At 33.7% G+C, this 25,864-nt stretch overlaps 4 protein-coding genes across 5 annotated transcripts; 1 reads left to right on the top strand and 3 right to left on the bottom strand.

The window, feature by feature from the left end:
- Positions 1-3,065: 3,065 nt before the first annotated feature.
- On the bottom strand, positions 3,066-4,360 carry LOC129939468 (mitochondrial ribonuclease P catalytic subunit-like). Its single transcript, XM_056047492.1, has 4 exons — positions 3,734-4,360; positions 3,539-3,675; positions 3,283-3,472; positions 3,066-3,227 (listed from the first exon to the last, which is right to left on the bottom strand). The coding sequence occupies exons 1-4, from the start codon at positions 4,199-4,201 to the stop codon at positions 3,090-3,092; spliced, it is 933 nt and encodes a 310-aa protein (XP_055903467.1). The 5' UTR covers positions 4,202-4,360; the 3' UTR covers positions 3,066-3,089.
- A 5,848-nt stretch (positions 4,361-10,208) lies between these two features.
- LOC129948759 (mitochondrial ribonuclease P catalytic subunit-like) lies at positions 10,209-12,064 on the bottom strand. The gene is made up of 6 exons (XM_056059767.1): positions 12,040-12,064; positions 11,977-11,983; positions 10,877-11,912; positions 10,682-10,818; positions 10,426-10,615; positions 10,209-10,370 (listed from the first exon to the last, which is right to left on the bottom strand). The coding sequence occupies exons 1-6, from the start codon at positions 12,062-12,064 to the stop codon at positions 10,233-10,235; spliced, it is 1,533 nt and encodes a 510-aa protein (XP_055915742.1). The 3' UTR covers positions 10,209-10,232.
- Positions 12,065-17,384: 5,320 nt separating this feature from the next.
- Positions 17,385-19,213, bottom strand: LOC129938932 (mitochondrial ribonuclease P catalytic subunit-like). 2 transcript variants are annotated; one of them, XM_056046769.1, is made up of 5 exons: positions 18,778-19,213; positions 18,053-18,702; positions 17,858-17,994; positions 17,602-17,791; positions 17,385-17,546 (listed from the first exon to the last, which is right to left on the bottom strand). In XM_056046769.1, the coding sequence occupies exons 1-5, from the start codon at positions 19,181-19,183 to the stop codon at positions 17,409-17,411; spliced, it is 1,521 nt and encodes a 506-aa protein (XP_055902744.1). In that variant the 5' UTR covers positions 19,184-19,213; the 3' UTR covers positions 17,385-17,408. The 2 variants fall into 2 exon arrangements, with proteins under 2 accessions (XP_055902744.1, XP_055902743.1); XM_056046768.1 differs by having other exon boundaries at positions 18,053-19,213.
- A 1,981-nt stretch (positions 19,214-21,194) lies between these two features.
- Positions 21,195-24,736, top strand: LOC129941248 (PHD finger protein 12). The gene is made up of 6 exons (XM_056049832.1): positions 21,195-21,439; positions 21,514-21,707; positions 21,779-22,224; positions 22,583-22,836; positions 22,901-24,324; positions 24,491-24,736. The coding sequence occupies exons 1-6, from the start codon at positions 21,392-21,394 to the stop codon at positions 24,663-24,665; spliced, it is 2,541 nt and encodes an 846-aa protein (XP_055905807.1). The 5' UTR covers positions 21,195-21,391; the 3' UTR covers positions 24,666-24,736.
- Positions 24,737-25,864: the final 1,128 nt, after the last annotated feature.

Genomic DNA, 25,864 nt, shown 5'->3' with positions numbered 1-25,864 from the left:
TCAACCAGAGATGGCAGAAATACGATTTTTTGTGATTTACTACATTTGCTACGTCTGCTACATAAATGAGGTAGTTAATCTAATTAAATGTAGTTAACGTAGTTAAATGTAGCAGACGTAGCGGCAGACGTCAAAACGTAGTTTGAAATGTCCATTCAACCACCAAATTGACAAATTGCATCTAAAAGATAACTGTGTAAGTGTGAAAAACTAACTCTCGTTTAATTTGCTTTTTTCTTTCACAAAACTTCGAATTACTGGATTTAGTTCATTTAGGCAAGATATTTGGTTCTTATGTATAGTTCGTTTTTTTTAAATTCTTTTTGAAATTTAACGTTTTTTGTGAAGGTAGCACACGTAACAAATATAGGGTAGTTAATGAAACAAATCATTCGTGTAGTTTATCTAATCAACTACACGTAGTTTACCGCGTAGATTACCTGACGTAATTTACTCTGCCATCTCTAAGTTCAACGCAACCATGTGTTGAATCAGCTGTTCTGTCAGATACCTCCATTTTTGACATCTCAGCTGGATTTGATCAGCTGTTATTTTACACGTAAAACACTACCAAAAAAGTATCCAGATCATTGACATCATTGACATACTATACATGGACTGCTAGTAGCCAACATGGTTCCACTTTTAACGGACAAAACACTAGCGCAAAGAGGGCTATGCGGAAAAATTGTGTAACATTTAATACTCACATCCATTGCTGTCGTTTTTGCTACTATAGTAGTATTTTACTATTTTCAGAGTCAACTGCTGCTCTACCCACGGACGAAAACTACTCCCCAAAATAAAACGGAAAAGAAATTTGTATTTGGTTTACAATTAAAACCAAAATTTAAAACATAATGCCCCAATAATAGTGCAACAGCAGAAAGAAAATTTTCAGATATAAGCTTTATAAAAGATAAAAAAATAATTCACTCAAGGTCGAAACGGTAAATGCCCTTCTAACTGCTAAGGAACTCCTTAAAAACAATTTCACAGAAAAATGGGAGCCATCGAAAACTTTAATCGAGAATAACAAATCATTGTTTTTATAGCTATCCTTAAACATTTCTGTCATTGAAAAAATGTCCGGATTGAAATCCACCGACAAAATTTTACTGACAGAAATCTATCATTGGAATTGTGTGAAATTTTAACACGAATCAGTGGAACGATTTGTTTCACTTTTGAATATAAAGTATCAGCTGTTCAGGAAAATGAATGTCCGTCCGTTGTAGAGAAAAATAAATGCGCAATTATTTTTTTTTCTCAAAAAACAAATTTTTTGTGTGATTTCCGATGGATGATTATATAATTTTCATTTCTAATCAAAGGGGATACACCGTCTGGATCGATTTCATTGGTAGCTATAATTGGCCCCTTAATGTTTGTAACTGAAAATATGAAACATCGAATTACCCAATAATGAATTTAAACATGTATGTTGATGTAAAATATAATTTGAATTGTCAATTTCTTATTTAATAAAAAAAGTTATGAATTTAAATTATTTATTTCAACTACATTATTTTAAAATGTTGGCCTTTAAGCAGTGAAAGCAAAAATTTGGTACGACATTATATCCTTCTATTTGTCTGTTTTCGGAACATTAACCTTCGCAATAGGCCAATTAACTTCGAATTTGGCCATTTTTATTTTCAGTTTTTAATTTTGTTCATGGGCCAAGCATGTGTTTGTTGTTTTTTTGTTTTACTCCTCAATTTAGGAAACGCTCCCCGAAATGATAGAAAAATACTACTCTTGAAATTTTCAAAACGACAGCGCTGCTCACAGCAAAAACAAACATGGCATCGTTTGTCTTCAACAAATTATACTAGATGTCAGGACTTTCTACGTCAGAAAAAGCTTATCACAACTAAATACAAACAGATGTCGCTAAATATTTCATAACTTTTTTTGCCACTGTGCCTGAAAGGGCTAGTGTAGCAAATTTGAAGTGGAACCATTTTTATTCAAATTTTGTATGGAAAATTCACACCACTAGCAGTCCATGTATAGTATGTCAATGATGTCAATGATCCAGATGCCCTATCTGTCTGAGATTGAATGCAGCCAATTGGCATTTTGACATAAGAAGACTTGACAGTAAGGGAGATTTTTCTTGACTTGTTTTCCAATAGTTTCCTTAATTGGAGGGCGATTTTCAGTTTTTGTAAATGAAGTTTGAAGTATGACAAAAATTGATTGTTTTGAACTCTTAAGGCCTGGTCAAACAGAACGTGATTCGGCCCTCCAAGTTCTGATATGTCAAACAGAATACAGTCAGCTTTTGATCTTCTATTGGCCTGGTTCTAAAAGTCTTTGCTTTTTAATTTACTGCGACAAACCAATAATTCATGTAAGCAAACCCAAAAAATTGTAGTTACTTCTTTAAACAGAAAAAGTTAAGAATTTTTGTTGAGAAGAGTGAGCAGCAGTAGCAGTTGACATTTAAAAATAACTTATTTTTATTCTTGTTCTTTGCGCTTTGACGTTGTGCAACTTTAATTTGACCGTTGCGTTCAACTTTTAACCGGATCGTGTTCTGTTTGAATAATAACGTATAATTTTTTAGAAGACGGGCAAAAGTTTCCTGTCCCGACTGATAGGGTTTTGAGCTTTTTCAATCCAAGTTTTTCCAAGGAAAAACTCCAAATATACTATTTATATATGCATATATAAATTTGTAAAAGGTAAGTAAATATAAAAAGTAACTTTTTTTTATTTAGCCCCAAATAGATTCTGAAAAACTCAGTAGCCTAATATCACATTTAATCAACAATTTACTCTAGTAAAACTTCTCACCCTGGCCCAACACTTCTATATCCAACAATTTACATCTATCGGAACTTTTACTCTTGCCAAAAACTGTAAAAGAATACTTTGTATTCAAATTACAAAAAATCCCTTTATGTTTCGGCATCTTGCCAACTTAACTAATTCCACACATTTTTGACGGAAATCCAGAACCGATCTTTTTTGCTTAGTTAGGAGTATTTTTATGTGCTGCCCTTAGCTTCAACCAATGAAATACGTCATAAGTGTACTTTAATAAAAAATGAATATAAAACAATAATTATAATAACAATTTATTTATTCCATTTTATACAAATCCAATTCTCAGGTACCTCCAAAAGTTCTGGAGGATTTGGTGAGTAAACAGCTTTGTACGGTAAATGCCAAGTGTTGTTAACTTTTTGAGCGAATTTAAAGTAGCGCGTTGGTTCCTACAGAAAATTAAATCTAATATTAACTATTTTTAAAAAATATAAAATTACAAACCTTAACAACAATTCCTTTTTCGGAGACCGTAAGTAGTGAATATTGATGCTCTTGTTGCCATCGTTTGAAAATGTGTTTTAATTCAGGACCCAATAGAAAGGCGTGCGATCTCATCAAATCCCTAGAAAAAAAGTCCGTTGTTTGGCCACTTTTGATTGCGGCATACAAAAGAAAGGGATCGTCATGAGATCTATACGAAACGAAAAGAAAACTGATCATACGAGTGCAGAAATAAACAACATTTTTGATAGCTTACAAATCGTTCGTTAGAAACATGCAGGCATTTCTCTTGACATAGCTCATTCCCTCCTTAGGCCAGTTATTCATGTGCTTCCTTCCTAACACTAAAACATGTTTTCCTTGTCTCTTAAAGTATTTAACTACTAAAGATAGCTTAAAGGTCAATAAAATAGTTACTCATTATTCTTAGATGTGCAATCCATATACTTACTAAGTTGACATACACTTTCGGAGGCTTTTTAGCTCCACACGAATAAGCGACATTCAGGCCATCAATAACACAGTCATAAGGACCTGTCTTTTCTATGAATTTAGTGAAGTCCTCAACTTCTTTTGGTGTGGATTTCTGGAAGACATCTTTTCGTATAAGAACTCTTTCCCAAAATGATGTACTTAAAGTTTTAAACTCATCGTCACTTATTGAAATGTTTCTCATGTGAGATTTGCAATTTGAGCATTTGCCATTGGAATTCAAGTTGGCGAAGTAATTTCCATGTCCGAGTCTTTCTAGGCAACTCTTTAATTTTTCTATCACAGCCTCACTAACTAGGATTTCATGTTTACCAACAAATTCGAACATTTTATCCATGTTTTCAACAAATGTCAGAGGGTCCATGGAGGCATAATCAATATAAGATATATAAACCTCACATGTGGGCTGCTTATTAGATTCCATCATTTCCTCAAGGTATGTCCATCCTAGATGCTCTTGACCGGACGCGAAAGCCTTACTAATAACTGCACAATATGTTCCTATAGAAGGTGATGTTGATAATTGTATTATTTTTAAAATATCTACACAATCCTTCCAGTGAGAGGTCGCCAAAAGGCCATGAATTAGATTTTTACATGTGCCTGCATCTAAAGCATCTCTATCAGCGCGAATTTTGTTGTATATTTTCATAATTTCCAACTCATCTGATTGAGATAACTTACTGTCTTTTCCTGCCAAGTAGTAGGTTTTAAGTAACTTCCCTAGACTGGCATTGTTTGGTTGTATTCCTTCACTTTCAAGAAACTGAATATAGTTTTTGGCGATTGGAAGGTCTTTAGTATCATTGCATTGACCCAGGATAAGTGCATCGATGTTCTGTAAGTGAATATTCCTAACATTGGCAACGAGTTCATCCCTGAGCTTCTTCCACTCAGACGGGCAGAGATGTGTTTCGTCCTCATGCACTTTCTGTTTGAATTGGGAAACAAGATCGGCACGGGGTAAGATTGCATAATTTTTCCTTTGCTTGTGGCTTGATATAAATATGGAAAATGTTTGATATTATGAAGAAATGTCATTTCAGACTTTGTCGTAACCACAGAACTACAAAAAATAGATAACAACGAAGGAATGACTTAAGACATGACAGCCAAAATTACCCATAGCAACGATTTTTGTACCCATTCCGAGATAAATTAGTCAAACACTCATACTCACCACACTTAAAATATAGTGTTACGTTGGTCGCAAAGAAGCAAAGCAATAATGACATTAGCGTGAAATTATAATATTATAAAAAAAAATGGATCTGGTGCCTCAGGTTAAGTATTTTTGACACTTTCAATGTGATCAACTTTTTCTAAAAAGATTGTTGACCAGAATGTGTTGGTATATAATTCAAATTTAGTGAAATCTAGAAGTATTGAAAGTGAGAATAAGATAATCATCTTTATAACAGAATTCGATGAATGAGTTGCACATGAATTCTCAGTGATTTTTGACATTTACTATAGTAAACATGACAAATTCGTATTTGCTTTCCCACGCAAACTAAATTCTGTAATTGATGTGAGGTGAAAAGAACTGTCAAAATTAGTAGGTAACTTATTGGGTGTGACATACTGAAAAGCAAAGCAATTAATATTATATTAGTTCTGAAGGTAGATGGACTTTTTAGCATAGATTTTGTATTCTATTGGCTAGCCTTCAATGCGATAATCCTCAAGAAGAACAGCAATTTTGACCAAATGTCACTTTTGACGTTTTTATATTTGATTTTCATCGCACTTCTAAATGATCCACACCGGTATTCGCTTAGCAAGTAACTACATAGCCAAGTCATTTTTTTTTGGCTTTGGGCACATGAATAAAGTATATGTTGTGGCTTCTTAGTTAAAGTTGAAATAGCTTTGTGAATGCAAAGTTGCACTACAAAACTAGTCAATCTGTCATATTAACAAACGTTTGTGTTTTGAGAACTTTAAATAATATTTTTTGTTTTTAAAGTTAGTGGACACTGCTTTTGTGTTCACTGGTGTCCGATTTATTGCATCATTTCAGTAATAACTACTTTTTACTTTTTTTGGATTGTCTTTTTTTTTTTTTAAAACATGACTCATCGCTTTTATCTTCAAATGACACTCTGCCCTACAATTGACGTCGTTCAAAGATTCCATTTAGCTTGTTCTCATTAGAAATACGGAATTTCTTTTATAATGGTGTAAAAAACCTATCAAATTTACATATAACACCGTTAACTGTCATTTATCGGACAGAAGCCTGGCTGTGAGTTTACTTTCATATATAATAGGGAGAATGCCCTTCAAAATTGTAGAAAAGCAAAGTTATTGTTTAGAAAATTAAACAAGAAAATTCGCCACATATTCTTAACATGAACATTGGTCAGGTTCACACAACATAATTAACTTTGTTTCAAGTCAACTGCATTCTTTAAAAACGGAATCAAACCAAAGTAGCAAGTCCATAATAAGTTTTGTTTTGTGTTGTAAAGAAAAAGTTTGTTTTCTAATATGAAATATGAAAAACCATTGTGCCGTAAATAAATGAAACAGAGTTACAAAGTTCAGCTTTCAGTTCAAAGAAACAAAATGGCTGCGGTCAATCTCGTGTTCTATAGGGTATCTTGGATAGGTGGATTTTTAGATACCTTGTTGAACGAGTTCGATAGCTGTATTGAGATATCTGTCAAAAAATAAAAACAACTTTCAGCTGTTCACAAAAAAAAGAATCTTGTAGCGTTTTTTCATACCTTTAATTTTATTTGTAATTCCTTCTCATCAAAAATTGACCCGTATTCTTCAAGAACTTTTACAATTTCTTGTTCTTCGCCGGATTTTTGGGTCTCAAAGCTGGTTCTTTCTCTTTATGCACTCCTCCAAGAATAGCAGAATGGATTTATGTTCCCTACCTTAAAAAAAGTGAATAGAGTGGTTCTTTAGGGTTTTGAATCATTTGAAAGAAAGAATAACTTACCTTTACTTACTAACAGCGACCTTGTTTGCTTGTAGCTCCACAAGCTGGCCGCCTCTATCTGCTTTTATACATAAAAATAAGTTAGATTTATTTATTTCCAAAAGATTAATATATATTTACATGTATTTTGTTCTACCTCTGAAACAGGATGAGATTCTTCAACTTCAGAAAGCTGAACACTAGACTGGAGGTAAGGCCTAGCAAATTAGTCATCTACAAAACGAGAACAAAATATGTCAATTTTGAAGTTTAAAAAATAGATCATAATTACCTTCTAAAATCCGGAGGTAAATACCTTCTGCATCGTCTATTATGTACAGAAAATCCTCAAATACAACTTCAAATAACATTCTGTATCTTTTTGTTGACCAACAAATACAAAAGCTGAAATCAATTTTCAAGTTTCTTGAAGTTCAACCAGAGATGGCAGAAATACGATTTTTTGTGATTTACTACATTTGCTACGTCTGCTACATAAATGAGGTAGTTAATCTAATTAAATGTAGTTAACGTAGTTAAATGTAGCAGACGTAGCGGCAGACGTCAAAACGTAGTTTGAAATGTCCATTCAACCACCAAATTGACAAATTGCATCTAAAAGATAACTGTGTAAGTGTGAAAAACTAACTCTCGTTTAATTTGCTTTTTTCTTTCACAAAACTTCGAATTACTGGATTTAGTTCATTTAGGCAAGATATTTGGTTCTTATGTATAGTTCGTTTTTTTTAAATTCTTTTTGAAATTTAACGTTTTTTGTGAAGGTAGCACACGTAACAAATATAGGGTAGTTAATGAAACAAATCATTCGTGTAGTTTATCTAATCAACTACACGTAGTTTACCGCGTAGATTACCTGACGTAATTTACTCTGCCATCTCTAAGTTCAACGCAACCATGTGTTGAATCAGCTGTTCTGTCAGATACCTCCATTTTTGACATCTCAGCTGGATTTGATCAGCTGTTATTTTACACGTAAAACACTACCAAAAAAGTATCCAGATCATTGACATCATTGACATACTATACATGGACTGCTAGTAGCCAACATGGTTCCACTTTTAACGGACAAAACACTAGCGCAAAGAGGGCTATGCGGAAAAATTGTGTAACATTTAATACTCACATCCATTGCTGTCGTTTTTGCTACTATAGTAGTATTTTACTATTTTCAGAGTCAACTGCTGCTCTACCCACGGACGAAAACTACTCCCCAAAATAAAACGGAAAAGAAATTTGTATTTGGTTTACAATTAAAACCAAAATTTAAAACATAATGCCCCAATAATAGTGCAACAGCAGAAAGAAAATTTTCAGATATAAGCTTTATAAAAGATAAAAAAATAATTCACTCAAGGTCGAAACGGTAAATGCCCTTCTAACTGCTAAGGAACTCCTTAAAAACAATTTCACAGAAAAATGGGAGCCATCGAAAACTTTAATCGAGAATAACAAATCATTGTTTTTATAGCTATCCTTAAACATTTCTGTCATTGAAAAAATGTCCGGATTGAAATCCACCGACAAAATTTTACTGACAGAAATCTATCATTGGAATTGTGTGAAATTTTAACACGAATCAGTGGAACGATTTGTTTCACTTTTGAATATAAAGTATCAGCTGTTCAGGAAAATGAATGTCCGTCCGTTGTAGAGAAAAATAAATGCGCAATTATTTTTTTTTCTCAAAAAACAAATTTTTTGTGTGATTTCCGATGGATGATTATATAATTTTCATTTCTAATCAAAGGGGATACACCGTCTGGATCGATTTCATTGGTAGCTATAATTGGCCCCTTAATGTTTGTAACTGAAAATATGAAACATCGAATTACCCAATAATGAATTTAAACATGTATGTTGATGTAAAATATAATTTGAATTGTCAATTTCTTATTTAATAAAAAAAGTTATGAATTTAAATTATTTATTTCAACTACATTATTTTAAAATGTTGGCCTTTAAGCAGTGAAAGCAAAAATTTGGTACGACATTATATCCTTCTATTTGTCTGTTTTCGGAACATTAACCTTCGCAATAGGCCAATTAACTTCGAATTTGGCCATTTTTATTTTCAGTTTTTAATTTTGTTCATGGGCCAAGCATGTGTTTGTTGTTTTTTTGTTTTACTCCTCAATTTAGGAAACGCTCCCCGAAATGATAGAAAAATACTACTCTTGAAATTTTCAAAACGACAGCGCTGCTCACAGCAAAAACAAACATGGCATCGTTTGTCTTCAACAAATTATACTAGATGTCAGGACTTTCTACGTCAGAAAAAGCTTATCACAACTAAATACAAACAGATGTCGCTAAATATTTCATAACTTTTTTTGCCACTGTGCCTGAAAGGGCTAGTGTAGCAAATTTGAAGTGGAACCATTTTTATTCAAATTTTGTATGGAAAATTCACACCACTAGCAGTCCATGTATAGTATGTCAATGATGTCAATGATCCAGATGCCCTATCTGTCTGAGATTGAATGCAGCCAATTGGCATTTTGACATAAGAAGACTTGACAGTAAGGGAGATTTTTCTTGACTTGTTTTCCAATAGTTTCCTTAATTGGAGGGCGATTTTCAGTTTTTGTAAATGAAGTTTGAAGTATGACAAAAATTGATTGTTTTGAACTCTTAAGGCCTGGTCAAACAGAACGTGATTCGGCCCTCCAAGTTCTGATATGTCAAACAGAATACAGTCAGCTTTTGATCTTCTATTGGCCTGGTTCTAAAAGTCTTTGCTTTTTAATTTACTGCGACAAACCAATAATTCATGTAAGCAAACCCAAAAAATTGTAGTTACTTCTTTAAACAGAAAAAGTTAAGAATTTTTGTTGAGAAGAGTGAGCAGCAGTAGCAGTTGACATTTAAAAATAACTTATTTTTATTCTTGTTCTTTGCGCTTTGACGTTGTGCAACTTTAATTTGACCGTTGCGTTCAACTTTTAACCGGATCGTGTTCTGTTTGAATAATAACGTATAATTTTTTAGAAGACGGGCAAAAGTTTCCTGTCCCGACTGATAGGGTTTTGAGCTTTTTCAATCCAAGTTTTTCCAAGGAAAAACTCCAAATATACTATTTATATATGCATATATAAATTTGTAAAAGGTAAGTAAATATAAAAAGTAACTTTTTTTTATTTAGCCCCAAATAGATTCTGAAAAACTCAGTAGCCTAATATCACATTTAATCAACAATTTACTCTAGTAAAACTTCTCACCCTGGCCCAACACTTCTATATCCAACAATTTACATCTATCGGAACTTTTACTCTTGCCAAAAACTGTAAAAGAATACTTTGTATTCAAATTACAAAAAATCCCTTTATGTTTCGGCATCTTGCCAACTTAACTAATTCCACACATTTTTGACGGAAATCCAGAACCGATCTTTTTTGCTTAGTTAGGAGTATTTTTATGTGCTGCCCTTAGCTTCAACCAATGAAATACGTCATAAGTGTACTTTAATAAAAAATGAATATAAAACAATAATTATAATAACAATTTATTTATTCCATTTTATACAAATCCAATTCTCAGGTACCTCCAAAAGTTCTGGAGGATTTGGTGAGTAAACAGCTTTGTACGGTAAATGCCAAGTGTTGTTAACTTTTTGAGCGAATTTAAAGTAGCGCGTTGGTTCCTACAGAAAATTAAATCTAATATTAACTATTTTTAAAAAATATAAAATTACAAACCTTAACAACAATTCCTTTTTCGGAGACCGTAAGTAGTGAATATTGATGCTCTTGTTGCCATCGTTTGAAAATGTGTTTTAATTCAGGACCCAATAGAAAGGCGTGCGATCTCATCAAATCCCTAGAAAAAAAGTCCGTTGTTTGGCCACTTTTGATTGCGGCATACAAAAGAAAGGGATCGTCATGAGATCTATACGAAACGAAAAGAAAACTGATCATACGAGTGCAGAAATAAACAACATTTTTGATAGCTTACAAATCGTTCGTTAGAAACATGCAGGCATTTCTCTTGACATAGCTCATTCCCTCCTTAGGCCAGTTATTCATGTGCTTCCTTCCTAACACTAAAACATGTTTTCCTTGTCTCTTAAAGTATTTAACTACTAAAGATAGCTTAAAGGTCAATAAAATAGTTACTCATTATTCTTAGATGTGCAATCCATATACTTACTAAGTTGACATACACTTTCGGAGGCTTTTTAGCTCCACACGAATAAGCGACATTCAGGCCATCAATAACACAGTCATAAGGACCTGTCTTTTCTATGAATTTAGTGAAGTCCTCAACTTCTTTTGGTGTGGATTTCTGGAAGACATCTTTTCGTATAAGAACTCTTTCCCAAAATGATGTACTTAAAGTTTTAAACTCATCGTCACTTATTGAAATGTTTCTCATGTGAGATTTGCAATTTGAGCATTTGCCATTGGAATTCAAGTTGGCGAAGTAATTTCCATGTCCGAGTCTTTCTAGGCAACTCTTTAATTTTTCTATCACAGCCTCACTAACTAGGATTTCATGTTTACCAACAAATTCGAACATTTTATCCATGTTTTCAACAAATGTCAGAGGGTCCATGGAGGCATAATCAATATAAGATATATAAACCTCACATGTGGGCTGCTTATTAGATTCCATCATTTCCTCAAGGTATGTCCATCCTAGATGCTCTTGACCGGACGCGAAAGCCTTACTAATAACTGCACAATATGTTCCTATAGAAGGTGATGTTGATAATTGTATTATTTTTAAAATATCTACACAATCCTTCCAGTGAGAGGTCGCCAAAAGGCCATGAATTAGATTTTTACATGTGCCTGCATCTAAAGCATCTCTATCAGCGCGAATTTTGTTGTATATTTTCATAATTTCCAACTCATCTGATTGAGATAACTTACTGTCTTTTCCTGCCAAGTAGTAGGTTTTAAGTAACTTCCCTAGACTGGCATTGTTTGGTTGTATTCCTTCACTTTCAAGAAACTGAATATAGTTTTTGGCGATTGGAAGGTCTTTAGTATCATTGCATTGACCCAGGATAAGTGCATCGATGTTCTGTAAGTGAATATTCCTAACATTGGCAACGAGTTCATCCCTGAGCTTCTTCCACTCAGACGGGCAGAGATGTGTTTCGTCCTCATGCACTTTCTGTTTGAATTGGGAAACAAGATCGGCACGGGGTAAGATTGCATAATTTTTCCTTTGCTTGTGGCTTGATATAAATATGGAAAATGTTTGATATTATGAAGAAATGTCATTTCAGACTTTGTCGTAACCACAGAACTACAAAAAATAGATAACAACGAAGGAATGACTTAAGACATGACAGCCAAAATTACCCATAGCAACGATTTTTGTACCCATTCCGAGATAAATTAGTCAAACACTCATACTCACCACACTTAAAATATAGTGTTACGTTGGTCGCAAAGAAGCAAAGCAATAATGACATTAGCGTGAAATTATAATATTATAAAAAAAAATGGATCTGGTGCCTCAGGTTAAGTATTTTTGACACTTTCAATGTGATCAACTTTTTCTAAAAAGATTGTTGACCAGAATGTGTTGGTATATAATTCAAATTTAGTGAAATCTAGAAGTATTGAAAGTGAGAATAAGATAATCATCTTTATAACAGAATTCGATGAATGAGTTGCACATGAATTCTCAGTGATTTTTGACATTTACTATAGTAAACATGACAAATTCGTATTTGCTTTCCCACGCAAACTAAATTCTGTAATTGATGTGAGGTGAAAAGAACTGTCAAAATTAGTAGGTAACTTATTGGGTGTGACATACTGAAAAGCAAAGCAATTAATATTATATTAGTTCTGAAGGTAGATGGACTTTTTAGCATAGATTTTGTATTCTATTGGCTAGCCTTCAATGCGATAATCCTCAAGAAGAACAGCAATTTTGACCAAATGTCACTTTTGACGTTTTTATATTTGATTTTCATCGCACTTCTAAATGATCCACACCGGTATTCGCTTAGCAAGTAACTACATAGCCAAGTCATTTTTTTTTGGCTTTGGGCACATGAATAAAGTATATGTTGTGGCTTCTTAGTTAAAGTTGAAATAGCTTTGTGAATGCAAAGTTGCACTACAAAACTAGTCAATCTGTCATATTAACAAACGTTTGTGTTTTGAGAACTTTAAATAATATTTTTTGTTTTTAAAGTTAGTGGACACTGCTTTTGTGTTCACTGGTGTCCGATTTATTGCATCATTTCAGTAATAACTACTTTTTACTTTTTTTGGATTGTCTTTTTTTTTTTTTAAAACATGACTCATCGCTTTTATCTTCAAATGACACTCTGCCCTACAATTGACGTCGTTCAAAGATTCCATTTAGCTTGTTCTCATTAGAAATACGGAATTTCTTTTATAATGGTGTAAAAAACCTATCAAATTTACATATAACACCGTTAACTGTCATTTATCGGACAGAAGCCTGGCTGTGAGTTTACTTTCATATATAATAGGGAGAATGCCCTTCAAAATTGTAGAAAAGCAAAGTTATTGTTTAGAAAATTAAACAAGAAAATTCGCCACATATTCTTAACATGAACATTGGTCAGGTTCACACAACATAATTAACTTTGTTTCAAGTCAACTGCATTCTTTAAAAACGGAATCAAACCAAAGTAGCAAGTCCATAATAAGTTTTGTTTTGTGTTGTAAAGAAAAAGTTTGTTTTCTAATATGAAATATGAAAAACCATTGTGCCGTAAATAAATGAAACAGAGTTACAAAGTTCAGCTTTCAGTTCAAAGAAACAAAATGGCTGCGGTCAATCTCGTGTTCTATAGGGTATCTTGGATAGGTGGATTTTTAGATACCTTGTTGAACGAGTTCGATAGCTGTATTGAGATATCTGTCAAAAAATAAAAACAACTTTCAGCTGTTCACAAAAAAAAGAATCTTGTAGCGTTTTTTCATACCTTTAATTTTATTTGTAATTCCTTCTCATCAAAAATTGACCCGTATTCTTCAAGAACTTTTACAATTTCTTGTTCTTCGCCGGATTTTTGGGTCTCAAAGCTGGTTCTTTCTCTTTATGCACTCCTCCAAGAATAGCAGAATGGATTTATGTTCCCTACCTTAAAAAAAGTGAATAGAGTGGTTCTTTAGGGTTTTGAATCATTTGAAAGAAAGAATAACTTACCTTTACTTACTAACAGCGACCTTGTTTGCTTGTAGCTCCACAAGCTGTCCGCCTCTATCTGCTTTTATACATAAAAATAAGTTAGATTTATTTATTTCCAAAAGATTAATATATATTTACATGTATTTTGTTCTACCTCTGAAACAGGATGAGATTCTTCAACTTCAGAAAGCTGAACACTAGACTGGAGGTAAGGCCTAGCAAATTAGTCATCTACAAAACGAGAACAAAATATGTCAATTTTGAAGTTTAAAAAATAGATCATAATTACCTTCTAAAATCCGGAGGTAAATACCTTCTGCATCGTCTATTATGTACAGAAAATCCTCAAATACAACTTCAAATAACATTCTGTATCTTTTTGTTGACCAACAAATACAAAAGCTGAAATCAATTTTCAAGTTTCTTGAAGTTCAACCAGAGATGGCAGAAATACGATTTTTTGTGATTTACTACATTTGCTACGTCTGCTACATAAATGAGGTAGTTAATCTAATTAAATGTAGTTAACGTAGTTAAATGTAGCAGACGTAGCGGCAGACGTCAAAACGTAGTTTGAAATGTCCATTCAACCACCAAATTGACAAATTGCATCTAAAAGATAACTGTGTAAGTGTGAAAAACTAACTCTCGTTTAATTTGCTTTTTTCTTTCACAAAACTTCGAATTACTGGATTTAGTTCATTTAGGCAAGATATTTGGTTCTTATGTATAGTTCGTTTTTTTAAATTCTTTTTGAAATTTAACGTTTTTTGTGAAGGTAGCACACGTAACAAATATAGGGTAGTTAATGAAACAAATCATTCGTGTAGTTTATCTAATTAACTACACGTAGTTTACCGCGTAGATTACCTGACGTAATTTACTCTGCCATCTCTAAGTTCAACGCAACCATGTGTTGAATCAGCTGTTCTGTCAGATACCTACATACCCCAGTAATTCTTGGATACCTTTGGACTCCATTTTTGACATCTCAGCTGGATTTGATCAGCTGTTATTTTACACGTAAAACACTACCAAAAAAGTATCCAGATCATTGACATCATTGACATACTATACATGGACTGCTAGTAGCCAACATGGTTCCACTTTTAACGGACAAAACACTAGCGCAAAGAGGGCTATGCGGAAAAATTGTGTAACATTTAATACTCACATCCATTGCTGTCGTTTTTGCTACTATAGTAGTATTTTACTATTTTCAGAGTCAACTGCTGCTCTACCCACGGACGAAAACTACTCCCCAAAATAAAACGGAAAAGAAATTTGTATTTGGTTTACAATTAAAACCAAAATTTAAAACATAATGCCCCAATAATAGTGCAACAGCAGAAAGAAAATTTTCAGATATAAGCTTTATAAAAGATAAAAAAATAATTCACTCAAGGTCGAAACGGTAAATGCCCTTCTAACTGCTAAGGAACTCCTTAAAAACAATTTCACAGAAAAATGGGAGCCATCGAAAACTTTAATCGAGAATAACAAATCATTGTTTTTATAGCTATCCTTAAACATTTCTGTCATTGAAAAAATGTCCGGATTGAAATCCACCGACAAAATTTTACTGACAGAAATCTATCATTGGAATTGTGTGAAATTTTAACACGAATCAGTGGAACGATTTGTTTCACTTTTGAATATAAAGTATCAGCTGTTCAGGAAAATGAATGTCCGTCCGTTGTAGAGAAAAATAAATGCGCAATTATTTTTTTTTCTCAAAAAACAAATTTTTTGTGTGATTTCCGATGGATGATTATATAATTTTCATTTCTAATCAAAGGGGATACACCGTCTGGATCGATTTCATTGGTAGCTATAATTGGCCCCTTAATGTTTGTAACTGAAAATATGAAACATCGAATTACCCAATAATGAATTTAAACATGTATGTTGATGTAAAATATAATTTGAATTGTCAATTTCTTATTTAATAAAAAAAGTTATGAATTTAAATTATTTATTTCAACTACATTATTTTAAAATGTTGGCCTTTAAGCAGTGAAAGCAAAAATTTGGTACGACATTATATCCTTCTATTTGTCTGTTTTCGGAACATTAACCTTCGCAATAGGCCAATTAACTTCGAATTTGGCCATTTTTATTTTCAGTTTTTAATTTTGTTCATGGGCCAAGCATGTGTTTGTTGTTTTTTTGTTTTACTCCTCAATTTAGGAAACGCTCCCCGAAATGATAGAAAAATACTACTCTTGAAATTTTCAAAACGACAGCGCTGCTCACAGCAAAAACAAACATGGCATCGTTTGTCTTCAACAAATTATACTAGATGTCAGGACTTTCTACGTCAGAAAAAGCTTATCACAACTAAATACAAACAGATGTCGCTAAATATTTCATAACTTTTTTTGCCACTGTGCCTGAAAGGGCTAGTGTAGCAAATTTGAAGTGGAACCATTTTTATTCAAATTTTGTATGGAAAATTCACACCACTAGCAGTCCATGTATAGTATGTCAATGATGTCAATGATCCAGATGCCCTATCTGTCTGAGATTGAATGCAGCCAATTGGCATTTTGACATAAGAAGACTTGACAGTAAGGGAAATTTTTCTTGACTTGTTTTCCAATAGTTTCCTTAATTGGAGGGCGATTTTCAGTTTTTGTAAATGAAGTTTGAAGTATGACAAAAATTGATTGTTTTGAACTCTTAAGGCCTGGTCAAACAGAACGTGATTCGGCCCTCCAAGTTCTGATATGTCAAACAGAATACAGTCAGCTTTTGATCTTCTATTGGCCTAGTTCTAAAAGTCTTTGCTTTTTAATTTACTGCGACAAACCAATAATTCATGTAAGCAAACCCAAAAAATTGTAGTTACTTCTTTAAACAGAAAAAGTTAAGAATTTTTGTTGAGAAGAGTGAGCAGCAGTAGCAGTTGACATTTAAAAATAACTTATTTTTATTCTTGTTCTTTGCGCTTTGACGTTGTGCAACTTTAATTTGACCGTTGCGTTCAACTTTTAACCGGATCGTGTTCTGTTTGAATAATAACGTATAATTTTTTAGAAGACGGGCAAAAGTTTCCTGTCCCGACTGATAGGGTTTTGAGCTTTTTCAATCCAAGTTTTTCCAAGGAAAAACTCCAAATATACTATTTATATATGCATATATAAATTTGTAAAAGGTAAGTAAATATAAAAAGTAACTTTTTTTTATTTAGCCCCAAATAGATTCTGAAAAACTCAGTAGCCTAATATTACATTTAATCAACAATTTACTCTAGTAAAACTTCTCACCCTGGCCCAACACTTCTATATCCAACAATTTACATCTATCGGAACTTTTACTCTTGCCAAAAACTGTAAAAGAATACTTTGTATTCAAATTACAAAAAATCCCTTTATGTTTCGGCATCTTGCCAACTTAACTAATTCCACACATTTTTGAGGGAAATCCAGAACCGATCTTTTTTGCTTAGTTAGGAGTATTTTTATGTGCTGCCCTTAGCTTCAACCAATGAAATACGTCATAAGTGTACTTTAATAAAAAATGAATATAAAACAATAATTATAATAACAATTTATTTATTCCATTTTATACAAATCCAATTCTCAGGTACCTCCAAAAGTTCTGGAGGATTTGGTGAGTAAACAGCTTTGTACGGTAAATGCCAAGTGTTGTTAACTTTTTGAGCGAATTTAAAGTAGCGCGTTGGTTCCTACAGAAAATTAAATCTAATATTAACTATTTTTAAAAAATATAAAATTACAAACCTTAACAACAATTCCTTTTTCGGAGACCGTAAGTAGTGAATATTGATGCTCTTGTTGCCATCGTTTGAAAATGTGTTTTAATTCAGGACCCAATAGAAAGGCGTGCGATCTCATCAAATCCCTAGAAAAAAAGTCCGTTGTTTGGCCACTTTTGATTGCGGCATACAAAAGAAAGGGATCGTCATGAGATCTATACGAAACGAAAAGAAAACTGATCATACGAGTGCAGAAATAAACAACATTTTTGATAGCTTACAAATCGTTCGTTAGAAACATGCAGGCATTTCTCTTGACATAGCTCATTCCCTCCTTAGGCCAGTTATTCATGTGCTTCCTTCCTAACACTAAAACATGTTTTCCTTGTCTCTTAAAGTATTTAACTACTAAAGATAGCTTAAAGGTCAATAAAATAGTTACACATTATTCTTAGATGTGCAATCCATATACTTACTAAGTTGACATACACTTTCGGAGGCTTTTTAGCTCCACACGAATAAGCGACATTCAGGCCATCAATAACACAGTCATAAGGACCTGTCTTTTCTATGAATTTAGTGAAGTCCTCAACTTCTTTTGGTGTGGATTTCTGGAAGACATCTTTTCGTATAAGAACTCTTTCCCAAAATGATGTACTTAAAGTTTTAAACTCATCGTCACTTATTGAAATGTTTCTCATGTGAGATTTGCAATTTGAGCATTTGCCATTGGAATTCAAGTTGGCGAAGTAATTTCCATGTCCGAGTCTTTCTAGGCAACTCTTTAATTTTTCTATCACAGCCTCACTAACTAGGATTTCATGTTTACCAACAAATTCGAACATTTTATCCATGTTTTCAACAAATGTCAGAGGGTCCATGGAGGCATAATCAATATAAGATATATAAACCTCACATGTGGGCTGCTTATTAGATTCCATCATTTCCTCAAGGTATGTCCATCCTAGATGCTCTTGACCGGACGCGAAAGCCTTACTAATAACTGCACAATATGTTCCTATAGAAGGTGATGTTGATAATTGTATTATTTTTAAAATATCTACACAATCCTTCCAGTGAGAGGTCGCCAAAAGGCCATGAATTAGATTTTCACATGTGCCTGCATCTAAAGCATCTCTATCAGCGCGAATTTTGTTGTATATTTTCATAATTTCCAACTCATCTGATTGAGATAACTTACTGTCTTTTCCTGCCAAGTAGTAGGTTTTAAGTAACTTCCCTAGACTGGCATTGTTTGGTTGTATTCCTTCACTTTCAAGAAACTGAATATAGTTTTTGGCGATTGGAAGGTCTTTAGTATCATTGCATTGACCCAGGATAAGTGCATCGATGTTCTGTAAGTGAATATTCCTAACATTGGCAACGAGTTCATCCCTGAGCTTCTTCCACTCAGACGGGCAGAGATGTGTTTCGTCCTCATGCACTTTCTGTTTGAATTGGGAAACAAGATCGGCACGGGGTAAGATTGCATAATTTTTCCTTTGCTTGTGGCTGCTGAATTGTTTAATTGTACAAAAGAAATTCCTATTAAAAGTAAGACTTTGATATAAATATGGAAAATGTTTGATATTATGAAGAAATGTCATTTCAGACTTTGTCGTAACCACAGAACTACAAAAAATAGATAACAACGAAGGAATGACTTAAGACATGACAGCCAAAATTACCCATAGCAACGATTTTTGTACCCATTCCGAGATAAATTAGTCAAACACTCATACTCACCACACTTAAAATATAGTGTTACGTTGGTCGCAAAGAAGCAAAGCAATAATGACATTAGCGTGAAATTATAATATTATAAAAAAAAATGGATCTGGTGCCTCAGGTTAAGTATTTTTGACACTTTCAATGTGATCAACTTTTTCTAAAAAGATTGTTGACCAGAATGTGTTGGTATATAATTCAAATTTAGTGAAATCTAGAAGTATTGAAAGTGAGAATAAGATAATCATCTTTATAACAGAATTCGATGAATGAGTTGCACATGAATTCTCAGTGATTTTTGACATTTACTATAGTAAACATGACAAATTCGTATTTGCTTTCCCACGCAAACTAAATTCTGTAATTGATGTGAGGTGAAAAGAACTGTCAAAATTAGTAGGTAACTTATTGGGTGTGACATACTGAAAAGCAAAGCAATTAATATTATATTAGTTCTGAAGGTAGATGGACTTTTTAGCATAGATTTTGTATTCTATTGGCTAGCCTTCAATGCGATAATCCTCAAGAAGAACAGCAATTTTGACCAAATGTCACTTTTGACGTTTTTATATTTGATTTTCATCGCACTTCTAAATGATCCACACCGTTTGCTGTTAAAAGTGGCTTAAAGCTGGTTACAACGACTTTTCTTCTTCGTGTCATGTGACTAGGTCACTTTTTTCTTTTTTTTTGTATATATTTTTTCTTCCTCCATAAAGCTAATCAGTAGTTTCATTAAATGCTTTGAAAAATTTAAATTTAGCTATCTTCTATCAGACATTCTATAATATTTTGAAAACCCGAAATTGCAAATAAAATAGAATGGCAGACATTTGACATTTTTCAAAACCGTTGCAAATGGAAAATTAGAGTAACCTTTAAATAATTATGCAGTACCAGAAGGATTTGAAATCCTTTTGGTAAGTAATTTAATTGGTGAAGCAGACTATGCTATGCGCGCACATGCAACTTTTTCGAAACCAAATAGTTCGATAATTTATTCACCTTGCTTACATTTTTCTCAGTCTGGCACTTACAGAAAATTATACAACGATCTAGTTGAATGTACGCGCAGTTACCAATAATTCCTTGTGACACAAACTAAGGAATTTTGTTCGAGGTGATCGTCTAGTTTGTGTCAAAACACAAACTAAGAAGTTGCTCGAATGGGCGACAAAATGGTTTCTACACGTGCGCGGACTCTCATATGAGTCTATAGTGCTCAGTTTAGAAATCAAACAGTTTCGAAACTAAAAGTTTCGTGTGCGCGCCTATTCTAAGGAGAAATTTTATGAGAAATTATACATTTTTATATTGCAGTATCATATATAAATATAAAATAAAATTAACCAAACTAGGTTTTTTGTTTATTTTCAGTTAAATCTTACCTTTAGTGAAGGTGGATCTCTGTTGTCAGTGTTCTCCAAACACCGCATCACTTTGACAAAAGTATGTAGAAAATTAAAAAGAAAATATAATATATAAAATATATATGACAACGGACGTATGAAGTTTTACTTGAATTTACTCTGACAGTTTTCGTGATCTGCATTGCACTAAACTGGTATTTTTCTGGTTGAGTAAATCCTTATGTCAAATTTGAATATTATCCAATTCGCACTGTTGATTCATTCAGAGCTATTAAATGCTCAGCAAAGTTTGTGTTTATATGTGCAGATTTGAACTTAAATAAATCAATTAATTTGACCCATGGAATGAAAAACAGGGGATTCTATTTTGACAGATTTATTTCAAGAATATATTGATTTATTTTACCCATAGAAAACCTCATCATATTCACCTCACTGCGTCTAACTCTAATTTGGGATCATTTTTTAAATTTCCCTCGAAGTGTTGCTTCTGTCATAACTTTTGGTCTCAAAATTTTACACTTCAAAATAAAATATCAAACAAAACAAACGCAAGTTCGACCCGTACGAAGTTTTGCCTCCAAATTCGTACATTTATTTTCAAATTGATTTTTTTGCTAATTTGTCATCTAATTTGTTTCTTCAATAAGTTTTGCATCAAATAAATCACTCAGCAATTGAGGAATTTCAAGAAAACAATTGACAACAATTATTAAAATGTCGAAAATGGAACATGAACCAATCACATCGAATTCCATAATGGAGGTAAAGATTCCATAAACTTTTCAAGCTATTAGATTGATTTCCAATTAATGTATACTCTTTTTTTCTTAAATTAGCAAATTCAAATACTTATCAAACCGCCACCGCCAGAAGAAGATGTTAAAGTTGTACAAAAGCCAAGTGTTACCAAGCACCCATACTATCGACGGCCAGGACGTGGGCATAACCATGATTCTTGTGATGCCTGCAACGAAGGTGGCAATCTTCTGTGTTGTGATAGGTGTCCATCAAGTTTTCATTTGCAGTGCCAGTGAGTAAAATTGTTGTGGTTTACCATTTTTGTAGGTTTGCCAATTGAATATGATTTTGAATCGTTTCCAGCGATCCTCCCCTAAACGAGGAAGACATACCCAGTGGACAATGGTTATGCCACAATTGTCGCATGACTTCTAAACCAATATCATCTAAATCCAGTTCTGTTGAGCGAACAGCTGCTGGTCATAAGCTTCTTGGGACCGAATCATCTGAACACTCGCGGCCCAGTACCCCAGATCTCGATGTTGTTCCACCGAAAATACGGTCCCTCCGCAATCGCAGCGGAAGTCGGACTTCTATTTCAAGCGAGCCTGCATCGGTGACAGCTGCAGACAAGAATTCAGCTGCTACATCGGAGAAAATTTGTTTGGGCATAACAAAAGCTTTCGAAGCAAACAAGAAACCTAACCTTCTTTATGAGCTCATAAAAGCGGCCAGTACTCTGAATCCAAAACAATTTGAATTGCCAAAAGAACTCGAAATTCATACGCAGTTTCCAGGGAACGATAAAGGTTTGTGGATTTTAACTCAAAAATTATATAAATTTAAAAGCGCGCTACGGTGTTTTGGAATTTATAAGATTTGCAGGTACTTTGTGTTGTATATTTTGATGCAGTTCAATTCTCGAGATGTACAGAAAAAAATGTGTTCCGGTGAATTTTAACCTGTTTTGTTTTTCATTAAGAAACTGGAGAAATTATATTATTTAACTTATTTTCTACATTTTTGACAGTCCGAGTCTTTTCAAATTGTGATTAAGAATCTTCTGTTGAACTCTCAAAAATGTGTGTTTTGTTTTAAGCCCCTTTTTTGTTTTTCGATACAACATCCTAAACAAAAATCTTATATCAAAAAATTATTTTTCCAAAGTTGAGCCAATTAAGAATGGAAATGGCAAAAAACCAGGCGTGCGCCGAAATTCCAAACCCAACGAACTAGATTCGCAGGGACTAGTACCTCTGCCGGCCAAAACCTGCTTTTACTGTCGAAAATCCTGTAAGAAGGCACCTCTAGTATCGTGTGACTACTGCTCCTTGTTTTACCATCAAGATTGCCTTGATCCCCCAATGACAGTTCTACCCGCTGGATTGTGGATGTGTCCGAACCATCCAGAAACCTTTGCAGTAAGTTTGGTTAATTTTGTTAATTTGACGACACAAATTAGAATACCTTAAAAACTTTCCTTAGGATTGGCATATGCTGGATAGTATTTCAGCGACGGAGCGAGTTAAACTTTGGAACAAGTTCTCAACTCCTTTTGATCATGAAGTTGTAAAAACTGAATTCTTTCGCCGAATTCATACACGCAATCCACCGTTCCGAATTAAATCTGCCCGTACCCGTTGTGTGGATTCCATCAAAATACCACCAATGATTCAGTATCTCTACGAGAATCCACCCAAACTTCTACCATCACTGCGTGATGTCTACCGATGCTCGAATGTTTACCGTCGCAAAAGAACAACACAGCCTCTACCCGATGCTATTTGTTTGGAATCGGATAATGTTAAGCAAAAAGTAGCCGAAAGTGTCAGAGAACAATTGGAGGCGATGAAATGTGCTCGAGATAAACTTCGAGAGGTTCAAATTATAACCAATTCAACGGGTTTGTTAGGTTTTGATGATGATGAATCTGAAAATAATGCTGAAAGCATTGTTGGAAACAAAGAAAACAACACAAAAGATAACAAGAAACCACTAAAGAAGGTTGCGAAGAAACAACAATTGAAAAGCCACGAAAGTAATTCTGAAGACGATGATGAAGATTCATCCAATACTGACGACTTAAGCGAATCTCTCGAAAAGAAGATCGAAACCAGTGAAGGAGTTAAAGAATTGACAGGAGCTAATATAGACTATGAACTTAAGTACCTTGATGTGGATATAATTAAAAAGCTTGCCTTTCAGCGACTGCAGCAGATCATCAAGGACAATACCGACTTGGTGGTGCAATATCAAAATAGATCGGCAGCAAAACGAATTCGCGAACTCATACGTGACAATGAAAAAACACCCACAGTTCTGCCAAGTCAAATTCTTTGTCCAGAAGATCTCCATCGCCTGTCGATAATGTTCACCGAAGAAAAGAATCAAGCCGACATTGACAAGTATGAAAACTACAAACCAAAACAGAAAACCGATATGGAAAAATCATTAGAAATTGCCATAAGGCTTGAGCCGCAAATTGCCAGATCACAGATTAGAACACGGGCTGTTCTCACCCCTTTGGGCAATTTGTTGGAAGAAGACAAATGGTTTACAAAAATTGATTTGAACGAATCTATTTTCATGCAATATAGGAGTTTTAGCGTTGGTAGCGGAAGCAGTAGCGATTTATGTCTAGACCGAATTGGTCGATGTAGACGGGTCTCTCCAAAGCACGCCTCGATTTTCTATGATAACTTAAGCAAACATTATGAATTGATTAATTATTCAGAACATGGTACTGAAGTAAATGGACAATTATACACTTGTGATTTTAGAGAAGTCGAACCATCACCAGCAAAACAATACAAAAACATCACGATTGATTTGCACAAGAAGGTGCAGGAGATTTTGGACAAGCGAAGAGGAATTAAACGTAAGAACTTTGTTCTCGACGAGAATGCAAGGTGAGTGTTCTGTTTTATTCTAAATTATAAAAATATTTTTTTAATTACAATAAAATATCTTATGACTAAAAATTCTACGGATAAGAATTTAAACAGAAAAATACGAGTCTTCGAAAGAATCAAACATTTTGTGAGTAATTTTGTTTGTATTGTTGATTTATTCCAGAATGACTGGACCTGTCAAACCCGAATGCAAATGTAGCAGTGCTCCCGCACCACCTATGATCAACGGATGTTGGGAAGGTTCAGCTATTCTTACCCATGGAACCCTTATCCGATTTGGATGTCTTCCGTTTGTGTTTTCTATACCGGATTTTGAAAAACACAACATTGTCGGTTAGAATGCCCCAAGATCACAACTAATGCGAAAAACTTGAAATATATTCTGTCATTTGTATTAAAAAAAAAGAAAACAGAAATCCACTTATTATTTTTTACCTAGCAAACGGCTACTCTCTAAAAGTCTTACATTGGATACTTTTCTTTGTATTGAAGAAAGGTATTCCAAAGGTAAGAAATATATTTGGGTCTGGTTTTTTAATCGAATCCTCCACTTATTTTCTGGATTTATTTGCGGAAACACAATTTTCGATTTGTTTGCTTACTTTTCAAAAAAATCTGTCCATCCGACCTGTTTATGAGTTGGATAGATAGATTGATTGTTGATTTAAATATTATTGTACAATTATTCTGCCAGATTGACAACTTTAATAAATTAAATTACTGTACTTAACAACAAAAACAATTAAGAAAAAAAAAACTTTTTAAAAACACCAATTTAAAAAACGGAAAAAAGTGACTAGCAAATTTAAAGTGTCAGAAGTCTTCATTCATAATTCTGGATCTATGTATAACGCAACTTTGCAAAAGTTATACAGCTTGGAGACATCCATCTGATTCAACATACTAAAAACTTGTTTCTTTGATAAAAAGTCACTTCCAAGGATATTTCTTCTAGTTTCCCTTAAAGTTGGACACGTTCCGACGAAATGTATGACGTTCTCTCTTTCTGCTAAATTACAAATAGTACACTCCAGTGGTAAATCGGGTCTGTGCGGTATGAAGTTCAGGTTGAGTAGTTCGCTTCTTAACTTCAGCTTCATATTCTGCTCTACACTTCTCATCTACCGTTGCTATAAACTTGTACATAAGAGCTTTACTGTGCGATACATCTTCCACATTTAAATTGCATCCTTCTGCGAGACTCGACCACTCACTGTACCAGTGATTTTGGTCTTCTACAACTTTTACTACTAGTGTTCTAACAAGTCGGTATTCGTTCATACTAAAAAAGTGCAATACATTATCCGCTTGCATCTTAGGGGTCTTTATAAATAGAGCCCGGTTTCCAGCATAATCACGTAATTTGGAGTATTTTTTGGCAGACGAAATATTCTCTTCACATAATGTGTTAAAAGTTTCTCCACCGTTTGAAACTTTTTGCATCCAAATACTTGTGAGCCAAACAAAAGGATACTTTCTGCAATTGCTTCAAATACATTATATTTACTACTGTGAGCTATGTTTTCGTTCATAAAGC

This window comes from Eupeodes corollae, chromosome 1 (genome assembly GCF_945859685.1).
Source record: "Eupeodes corollae chromosome 1, idEupCoro1.1, whole genome shotgun sequence".
In the NCBI taxonomy this organism is placed as follows: Eukaryota; Metazoa; Arthropoda; class Insecta; order Diptera; family Syrphidae; genus Eupeodes; species Eupeodes corollae.
This window is presented reverse-complemented; position numbering and strand designations above follow the sequence as displayed.